At 35.3% G+C, this 9,921-nt stretch overlaps 2 protein-coding genes across 3 annotated transcripts; one reads left to right on the plus strand and one right to left on the minus strand.

Moving 5' to 3' along the window:
• Positions 1-624: 624 nt before the first annotated feature.
• Positions 625-3,494, minus strand: LOC108319737 (elongation factor 1-gamma). Of its 2 annotated transcripts, none has more exons than XM_017550978.2 (8): positions 3,343-3,494; positions 3,187-3,258; positions 2,920-3,069; positions 2,772-2,832; positions 2,546-2,598; positions 2,300-2,401; positions 1,439-1,943; positions 625-1,289 (listed from the first exon to the last, which is right to left on the minus strand). In XM_017550978.2, the coding sequence occupies exons 2-8, from the start codon at positions 3,196-3,198 to the stop codon at positions 910-912; spliced, it is 1,263 nt and encodes a 420-aa protein (XP_017406467.1). In that variant the 5' UTR covers positions 3,199-3,258; positions 3,343-3,494; the 3' UTR covers positions 625-909. The 2 variants fall into 2 exon arrangements, with proteins under 2 accessions (XP_017406467.1, XP_017406471.1); XM_017550982.2 differs by having other exon boundaries at positions 3,187-3,261; positions 3,343-3,489.
• A 4,208-nt stretch (positions 3,495-7,702) lies between these two features.
• On the plus strand, positions 7,703-9,813 carry LOC108323926 (uncharacterized). Its single transcript, XM_017556759.2, has 2 exons — positions 7,703-8,019; positions 8,216-9,813. The coding sequence occupies exon 2, from the start codon at positions 8,443-8,445 to the stop codon at positions 9,598-9,600; it is 1,158 nt and encodes a 385-aa protein (XP_017412248.1). The 5' UTR covers positions 7,703-8,019; positions 8,216-8,442; the 3' UTR covers positions 9,601-9,813.
• The last annotated feature ends 108 nt before the right edge of the window (positions 9,814-9,921 follow it).

The raw sequence follows: 9,921 nt of genomic DNA on the forward strand, positions 1-9,921 counted from the left end.
GTAAACATTACAAAATAAAACAAACTTGGGGTTGAGCCACACAAAATTCGACATCAGTGATTGTTTAATAGATCACAAGAAAACTGCATAACCAACGTTAGTAAAGTTGTAAAAATCATCCTCAAATGTTTTCGAAGACAATAAATAATAGGCGAGATTCCCATCTATATTTTGGTCTTACATCCTGCATGGAAGCCATTTCCATGTTTTATAACTAGAATTATAATTTTATAAATCTATAATTAGTTTGAGAAGAGGTGTCGATAAAATAATTGTTTTATAATAATGAAAAAGATGGGGCGACATTTCCCTTTATCGAGAAAAGGCGGGAGATGTCTTAGTTATCGTTAAAATTTAATATATTTTAGCTTAAAAATAAATAATTAATACGCTGGTGACCAACATAACCAAAATGTGACATACAAGATGAATTTTTTCTTATACAATCCCAAAATATCACTGGTGACCAACGCATTTCTAAATATTAATCACAAAATCCCTCCTTGTCTTTCCTCCTTGAACTACATTGTTACAAGGACACCGGGTGTCAATACCGGTTGGTAGGAGAAAATAGCATTGACATTGAAGCTAAATCAAATATCAAATTGTTTTGGAGTGTTAGCCTCGATCCTTAAGTGTTACCTCTTTTATTGAGTAGGAAGGAGAAAAACACGAACCCGTCTATTTCCATACATGCTTAGACCCGGCATAAAAAAATATGGCACTCGTATTTGTCTTGCTATCATTAAAATTAAGGGAAAAAACTAAATATTATGAAGTTTCGATGCGGCTCAAATAAAGTGCGTACGGCTAACACTTCTTCACTGTTAAAGACATCTGAAAGAAACCGAAACCTACCAAAAACGAAGACACATGACAAAAGCAGCAGCCTCTTACAAGGAATAATTTTCACTTAAAGCACTTGGCATCCAGAAGAGCCTCGCCCTCAAAAGGTTCGAAATCTTCTATCATCTGATTGACACGCTCCTTTTGAACTTCATCAGATATGTCAACCTTCGTCCACTCGTAAAGTTCCATGTCATAGCATTCATCAATCACAAACTGTGGGATTTCTTGCCCACGGAAAAGCCACAGCCCCTTCACCTTAAACGGTGGATTTGATCCAATCACTAGCATCTTTCCAAATGCATACTTGCGAGCCAAATCCATCCGCTGAAGAAATCCACCAACCTTGTTCAATGTCACGAAAGAAACAGTATTCTCAGCATTGTATTTGTAATCACAAAACCAGAGAGAGTATCCCTCAGCATCATACATGTCCCAAAATCCTGCAAGATAAAAAGGTTTTAAAATGAACCTGCCTCTGCATGTCATAAAACAAATTATATTCTATTCATAATCACTCTGTAATGATCATAAACTATAATCGTTATCCTTGGGAAAAATTCAAAACAATGACTCCGGAGGGGTTACAGACCTTTGATAGCAACCTCCCTGAAGTTTGTTTTAGTGTTGGAGTACAGTCTTTTCCACTCATCCAGTATCATTGGACTTGGAGGGAGAAGATCAAGGGGATTCTTGGGTTTAGGCTTAGGTGCCTCTTCCTCTGCTGCTTCTTTGGGCTTTTCTGGCTCTTTTTTGGCCTCTTTCTTTGGCTCCTCTTTGGCCTTGGGCTTAGTTTCCTTTGGCTGGGAAGGCTTCTTTGCAGATTGAAGAGGTGGAACAGAGTCAGTCTGCTTGACCTGTCCAAATATCTTTCGGAAGTTTGGTTGATTGACCAAGGTCCAAAAATATCTCTCAACATGAGGAAACTCAGAGGTGAAGCTCTTAACAAGGATGTTTGCAAAACCCAAATACAAATTGCATGTCAATATGATGTCAGCCAGGGTCACAGAATGCCCAACCAGGTAAGTATTGGAGGCGAGGTGAGTGTTCAAAGCACCCAAAGCTCTCTTTAGTGCAGAAATTGCAGCCTCCTCAGCCTTCATTCAGACGTATAATTAAGATCAGGCCAAAATATCAGGGTAATATGATGTTTAACAAGGACCAAAAAATATTGAAGAACAACAAACACAAACTGTGGGCAGAAGAATTGAACACTTCCCCATTTTCATCCACCGTTTAATTTCCATAACTATATATTTTCCCACACATGGGTTATCGATTCAACTAACATATATATCTTTATTGAACTAACATATATTTATTATTATATTTTTACCAACATGAAAAATGAACCCAACTGACGTCTTGCATCATAGATCAACATGGAATTGTCAAATAAATTTTCTAAATTACAAACTTCTTTAGTATTAAAAATTCTTTGTAAAGAACTGACCGGAGGAAGGTATGGTCCTCGTCCAACTCTTGGGGCATACCACTTAATAATATTGGCATCAATCTCAAGTGATGCAAAATCAATCCACTGTTCAATCTGGGCCTGAAACGTTAAAATAAAATATAAAAAATATGAGCACATAAACTAACAGCAATAAAAGCAGCCATTTGTAGAGGGCATATACACAGTACGAATACTCAGCAACAATAAACATTTGAGATAATTTTGGGAGGAAAATATACTTACGTATTGAATCAAAGATGAACCGTACAAAGTGTTGTCACCTTTGAGCCGGGTAACTACAGCAAAACAACCTCAACATCAGAAAAGATAAATAGCAACAATCCTCATACTCAGATGCATACAATGCAAGGTGAACATCATTAAATTAGCTCATGTAAACCCTTAGATGATGGTGTAGGGGTTTCGAAAAGCAGAACAAGACAGGCTAGTTATACATGACATTGCTTACCATAGCGAGCAATGGAATTGCTCTCAAACACTGGACCATCGGGTGTTTCCAAGACAGGAACCTGCAAGAATGATGAAGCAGAGATGAGATGAAATGAAAGTAGGGTTTAAATTAGATTTAGGTCTAGAGGCGCGGATAAAGACGAGACCTTGCCAATAGGATTCATCTGGAGAAATTCAGGAGTTTTATTGGATACACCCATCTCAAAATTTGGAGCAAGCTCAACTTGAACGCCTACGTACTCCGCTGCAATAAGTGTCTTGTAGGAATTTTTGTTTGTTTTGCCACCATGCAGGATCTAGAAAACAGACCAATTGATAGAGAAGGAGTGGATTAGTGAGTGAGTGATTGAGTGTAAGTAAGTGAAAATCTAAAAGAAAGAGTGAAACTATTGCATAGGAAGACTAGGACTCACCAGCGGAGCCATAGTTAAAGGAAATTGAAGAAAAAGGCGGTCCCCCTTCTGGTGCAGAGTTGCGATCTGGAGCTGCTAATCGAGAAGATAAGCGGATATGAAAAGGAAATCTCACTGAAATGGAAAAAGGGAAGGGAGAGGCAGATGAAATCTTACAGTGGGAGGGAAGTCCGAAGCACGGCTGGTGCTGTGGAGAGTGTGAGATTCAATCCAATGTAACTGCTTTCATGTCTTTCTACTTACTTATTAGGGTTTTGTGTCATTGCCTCTCACCGGGTCGGCCCATTTCTGAATTCTACTCCGCTTTCTTTTTAATTGTAAAATTACTTCTAAAATAAATATATTTACAATAAAATTATATGTATGTATATGTATGTATATGTATATATGTATATATATATATGGACTCAAATTTTTTGTATATACATTTTTTCCAATTTAATTATTTAAGTAACCTTTATTTTAAATTAAAATAATTATATTTATATTTTTACTCTTTAAACTATGATTAATCTAAATTTAATTTATTTATAAATTAAAATAATTATTTTACCATTTTATCCTTTTAATAATTATTTTTTAATCCAAACAATATGTTCCTGTTTTTGGTTTATTGATTATTTCTGGAGCTCCTCTCTCTTGAATCCTATGGCAACATTAAAATACCTTTTTACCTTTTATTTTGCTTTCGACTCCTATACATTTTAATGGTTTGTGTGTCATTTTCAAAGCACTTATAGGTTGCTTTGTTTTGAGGACAAGAACGGAAATGACTCTATTGCCCATCTTAGTGTTGTTTCAATTGTGGTTTTTATGGTTTTATTGTCTTTTTCCACTTTTGTGTGTGTTGTAGATATTGTAGTATTACATGTTCCTTATCTTTTTTATTCACTTTTGTCATTCATTTTTGTTATTCTTTAGATGTAGTCAATGTTGGTATTTAACGAGCACATAGCATAATGTTTTTGTTTAATCTTTAGTTCATTGGATTTATAATATGATTTTATTCATTTTTTAAGGGTTATTTTCGTTTGATAAGCATAGAACAATAAAATGGTTATCGATTAAACAAAAATAGCATTTTTTTTGTTTATTAAATTTGTTTTATCTTTTAATTTTTACGAGGTTTTTCCTTTTGATGAGCAGAAAACAAGAAAATAGTTTTTATGCAACAAAAAGTAATAGTTGTTTAATCTTTTATTTATTAAATTTATTTTATACTTTAATTTGTTTATCTTCAATTTTAGGGAATTTTCGTATTTTTTTCTTAATTAAGAAACATGAAATAAATTAAGAAAATTTAATCACGAATATATTTTTTATTTAGATAATTACTAAATCCATTTATCTTCTATTTAAAATTTCTTTCTAATCTCATTTATTTTACTTTTATATTTATTATACTTTTTTTAAATCTTATGCTTCACACAAGTGAGTGAGTTCTCAAATAAATTTCGAGTTTTTTTTTTTGTCTAATTATGAACCTTAATACATTTTTCTTCTACTTTTTTTTCTTCATAGTGCCTCATTATTAGAAAACTATATTTTAAAATATATAATTTATAACATTTTTCAAATTATATACTTTAAAATTATTTATGATATATTTTAGATTATAGATTATATAATTCAAAAATTTATATTATCTGTAATAATTTTGCATGTGTAAAAAGGAAATTTTGCCGTTTTACTAGAGGACTTTTACATGAGGAATTGGAACATATTTATTCATGTCCTGGTTGTCATATCTCAATAAAACGCATCCAAAATCCCATCTGAGTGGACACCAAGTGTCAAACAAAGGAAATCTGGAAATCAGAAAGTGGGAGGCAGGTGTGAGCAGTTGAGTGGTCGTTCGTCTTTGACGGTAGAAGTAAAAATTGAGTTTCAAAAATTTACGTCACTCTCTGCATGCAACCATCTTCTTCAACCTTCTGAGTTTCCATTTTCTCCTCCTTCTCTCTAGACTTCTTCATCTTCTCTCTAAGAAACACTCATTTTCTCTTCTCCGATCACCACTCAGGCACCATTTCTACTCTTCCGGTGTAGAGGGCGTCCGTTTGAACCGATCAGTTTCGGATTCTAGGCTGGTAAGTTCCTCTCTCTTAGCCGAGTGGTTTGTCTGTGCATGCAAACTCAGTTTCGGTTACATGAGTTTCTTAAACCTTTTCTGAACACTTTCCTGGTCTTTCATTTGGCTAGTTTTGTAAAGCACGATCGTAGTCTTCTAAGAAATTGGTGGTGAGCTTTTTTGTTCAAGTTGTGAACGTTCGGTCACGTTAGAGGTAAGGGAAGCTTATATAATTTGATTGAATGTTCATTTTAAGTTCGTCTTGAATGGATGCATGTTCGTTGAGTTGCTGAATGAATATGATGATTGATATGTCTTGATTGTATGAAGTATGAAGATTTACTATGATATGAATGTATGATTTTATGAAAATAGAAGTTGAGAAATGAATTGATATAAACAATTCTAAGTACGTGATTCCATATGAAAATTTATGTTCGTCACTGAATGGTCTTTAACCGTTCAGTTTTCCTGTGGACTTGGTTGGAACTGGATTCTTTCATTTGGAAAGAATTCTAGTTGAGGACGAGCGTCTTCGTTCTGTAATATCTTTATATAAGTGTTCAACTAAGGATCTTCATTCCTTGGTGTTTGATGGTAAACCTAAGTATATCTATATGTAATTGTATATCTCGTTCATTTTTTAATACTAGTTAAATGATATCCTATATTTATCAAGCATTTATTCTATAAGTCTAGTAGTGCTCAGTCTTACATCAGACGCTCATTCTCCTTTCTATAATATATCTTGATAATAAGAACATTCGTCCAAACTCAATAGGGTTCACTCTTTATGGTGCTCGGTCTTCAACTGACATTTTGATTTTTTTTCTGGATGTTTAACTCATTCAAAAGCTAAGTATATATTGACGTTCGACTTCTTCACAGGATTCCGTTAAGTACCATTATTGGATGTCCTACAGTGTCTGTCTCAATTGGTTTCAACCTAGAGTCTTAGTACTCGGCCTAGGCTTGTTGGCGTTCGGTCTAACTCTCGTGAGTCAGCTCATCCAATTGGCTCACCTAGTAAATAACGTTTAGTTCTATTCGTCCTCGAGAAATATTATTGTAATCAGTCTATTTCTTAACCCGATATTCACTCCCTCGGTTTTGATCTGTTTTGGAACTGGATACCTTTGGTCTCACTCCAAGCGTTCGGTCTTGTTTAGAGTTGAAGTTTAACGTTCGACATTTGGTATCCTAAGAGATCTTTATTCAAATTGGTCCCGTTGAGGTCTTATTAATGAAAGATGATGGAATATGATATAGATGATATGACTTTGGTTATGAACGAGTATTCCGGGGAGGAATATCTCATGAATGTACCTGGGAATTGGTAAAGTATGAATGTGGGCATGCTAAGCTGGCGGTTCATCCTGATATTCGTGATTACTCGTTTCTCACGTAGAGAAGGGTAAGTCATGTGTGAGAATGGTAGGAGGTCCTCGTCCTTATGGTTAATTTGGACGGAACGGACTAACCTCGGGTGGCAGCTGTTAAGGGTATCCCAGTTACTACATCACCCGGGTGCACGAACGTCGTAGCTACACAGAATTCATACAGTCCGGACAGTGTGAGTCTAGTATTAGGCTTTGCATGTAAAAGTGAATGAATTATCTCGTTTATTTGAATTGTGTGAAATCTATGTTGATACTTGAATTGAATTACATAAGCTTACCCTACTTCCTGTATCGTCTGTTTTGTACGTTCGGTATGTGTGTCTTTCTGTTGCAGTGATCATCCGTGTGGATGTGAGCAAAAGGAGAAACGTTGCTGGAAGAGGCGCTGAAAGAAAAAAATTTGGTAGAGGTAGATGTTAAGGTCGAACAGTAGAATCCGTTCGGCCATCTACTGTTTTCTTGTTTTAGATGACCGTTCGATATAAGTGTTTTGTAAACCGTTCGGTCTAGGTTTGTATATTTGTATAGTTTTAATCCCTTGCTATTTTGTAAGGTCGTTCGGCCATAACCGTACGTTCTATCATTTGTAAAAACTGATATGCATTATTATGAATGCGATGTTCCTATTATATGGGTTTGCACTATATTTTTTTGGAATGTTACACTAGTCTAATTCAAAAATTAAATTAGCCACATGGATGAATTTCACTGGAACCTAGTTAAAATTCAACATAACTTGTTTGCATAATATGGTAATATTAACATTACACATGCATGAAGGAAAATTGAATTATATTTACTTTACAACACCAATTGAGTAATGGTAGGTTTAGTTAAAAGGAAAAATATTCAGAAATTTTACATTAATAATATATAATGCAAAATACAAATGCTGAAACTAAAATAAAGTATACAGTAGGAAGTGGTTAGAGCGTGGCGTGACATATTATTGGAAATAATATTTATTTAAGAAAAAAAAAAAAGAGAGTTGTGCTGAGACAGCTGGAGACAGGCTGGAGACAACATGTGTGTATGATTTGGAATTTGGAACAACACAGCACAACACAACACACAACACAGGGAGAGTCATTGGATTCTCATTTCTTACTTCTCCTTCATCCTTTCTCATCTTCTAGATCCATCAAATCCAACACTCTCACCTAAGTTCTCCATTCCTTCTTTCTATCATTTCTTGCTTCCTCACCCTTTTTTTCTTTCATTTTCCAGTCCTCTAATACAAACCCATTTCAATTTTGATTCAACCAACCAAGTTTCAGATTCGCTAGCTTAGTTTGTTACTTACTTAAGTTATTGTTTTGTATTCCTCTGTCAGAGTCAGAATCAAGTTTATGTTCAAACCCAGTTACTGCTCACCCTTTACTCTTTCTTTTATTCAACTTCACCCCAATCAATCATTCATGCAAATATGTTGCCTGCTTAATCAAACAATTTTTTTCTTCTGAAATACAAGTTATACACCAAGTGAAATTCCATGTTCTGTTGTTAAAGTATCAAGTAATTTTGTTCCAATTTTACGTATTTGCTTTTATTTTCTTAGGTACTTGGCAGCACACATGTTCTGAGGTAGATGGGGTCTCGTTGCCATTCGGCCACGTGAAAGGGAGCTAGTTGTTCAGTTGGAGTCATAATGAATGTCTGATCTGTGTTCCGTCATTGTCTTCTATCATTAATACCGAGACTCCGAGCGTGTTAAAGTGGAATTCTGAAAAGAATTTTTTTTATCCATGCTATCAGAGAGCATGCTTGGAATCTGTAATTCGGGTAATGCCCCTGACGAGATTTGCTGCCGATGCATTCAGTGTGGTCACAATTTGTTTGGTAGCCATATTGCTTATTCTGGGCTTGATGTGCATTGCATACTCATTTTACTTTAGGTCTCGTATTAATAATCGGGGTTTTGTTCAGCTGAGTTATTTTAGTGGTCCTTGGATCATCAGAATAGCATTTATCTTGTTTGCAATCTGGTGGGGTCTTGGTGAGATTATTCGGTTAAGTTTGTTAAGACGTGCCCTTCACTTAAAATGGCAGGAAACGATCTGCAAATGCTACATTGTATCAAATCTGGGGTTTGCAGAACCCTGTCTCTTCCTCACACTAGTGTTTCTCCTCCGTGCACCCTTACAGACGTTGGATACTGGAATTATGAACAGAAAATGGAATGGGAAGACAGCCGGCTATATTCTGCTATACTGCTTCCCAATCTTTGTTCTTCAACTTTTTGTCATTTTGGTTGGACCTCACCTAAACAAGAATAACAATGGTTCTGGAGAAAAGTTGCCTCATTATTTTACAAGTACAGCTACTGCCTCTTCAATTACTGAGGAACATGACATCGCCCTCTGTACTTACCCTTTACTCAGTACTCTTTTCCTTGGCCTTTTCGCCATTATCCTCACCTCCTACCTTTTTTGGCTTGGAAGTAGGATTTTGAAGTTAGTTATTAATAAGGGATTGCAGAAGAGGATTTACACACTGATACTCTCAGTTTCAGGTTTCCTTCCATTAAGGGTTCTTTTCCTTGGTTTATCTGTTTTATCTGGACCTGAGCATTTTATGTTTGAAGCCTTTGCTTTCTTGGCTTTTCTTGCCCTTGTGTGTTGTGCTGGGGTGTGCATGTGCATGCTTGTGTATCGTCCAGTTGCAGATAGTTTGGCGCTGGGAAACTTGCTAGATTTAGATGCTTGGAGACTGAATGTTGATTGTAATGATACCATGTCTCTTATTGCTAATCATGGTCACCAAGAAGATAATGATATTGAAGGGAACAGTCCAACTCCCCGTCCCACTCAATGCAGGTATTCTGATGCATCAACTAAAGGTGGTTCAATTTCATTTCGGACATCGGAAAGGGATAGGGATAGGGACAGCAAGTTTGTTGAACTAAGCCTATTCTCTCCCACCCAAACGGATTTCTTTGCCTGAATTGTCATTATTCGTGCCAAAGGAAACCAAATGAGCAACTCTCTAATTCTTGTTTTGTCTCCTAATTCCAACTGTAGCTTATTTGCTTTAGAATTTGTAGTGAGTAATATTTTATTTCTTTCCGGTACCCTCCATCTCCACAATTTTCTAAGTTTCTATTCTATCTGAAAGGATTGAATACATTTGGCTTAATTTTACATTTACTTTTTTTTTTATCATGGTTATTTCTTGAATTTGGTTTCTTCAGTTTTTGTTTTAATTATCTTCATTTATAAGTTTTGGTTTCTTATTAATTTTAATTATCTAGTAATTTCATTCACT

This window comes from Vigna angularis, chromosome 1, assembly GCF_016808095.1.
Source record: "Vigna angularis cultivar LongXiaoDou No.4 chromosome 1, ASM1680809v1, whole genome shotgun sequence".
In the NCBI taxonomy this organism is placed as follows: domain Eukaryota; kingdom Viridiplantae; phylum Streptophyta; class Magnoliopsida; order Fabales; family Fabaceae; genus Vigna; species Vigna angularis.

Coding starts and splice junctions, on each gene's coding strand:
- LOC108319737 (XM_017550978.2), bottom strand. Junction 2,599..2,771: donor CAATTCCATTGCTCGCTATG/GTAAGCAATGTC, acceptor GTTTTGCTGTAG/TTACCCGGCTCAAAGGTGAC. Junction 2,402..2,545: donor GTTCATCTTTGATTCAATAC/GTAAGTATATTT, acceptor TTAACGTTTCAG/GCCCAGATTGAACAGTGGAT.
- LOC108323926 (XM_017556759.2), top strand. CDS start 8,443: ATGCCCCTGACGAGATTTGCTGCCGATGCATTCAGTGTGGTCACAATT.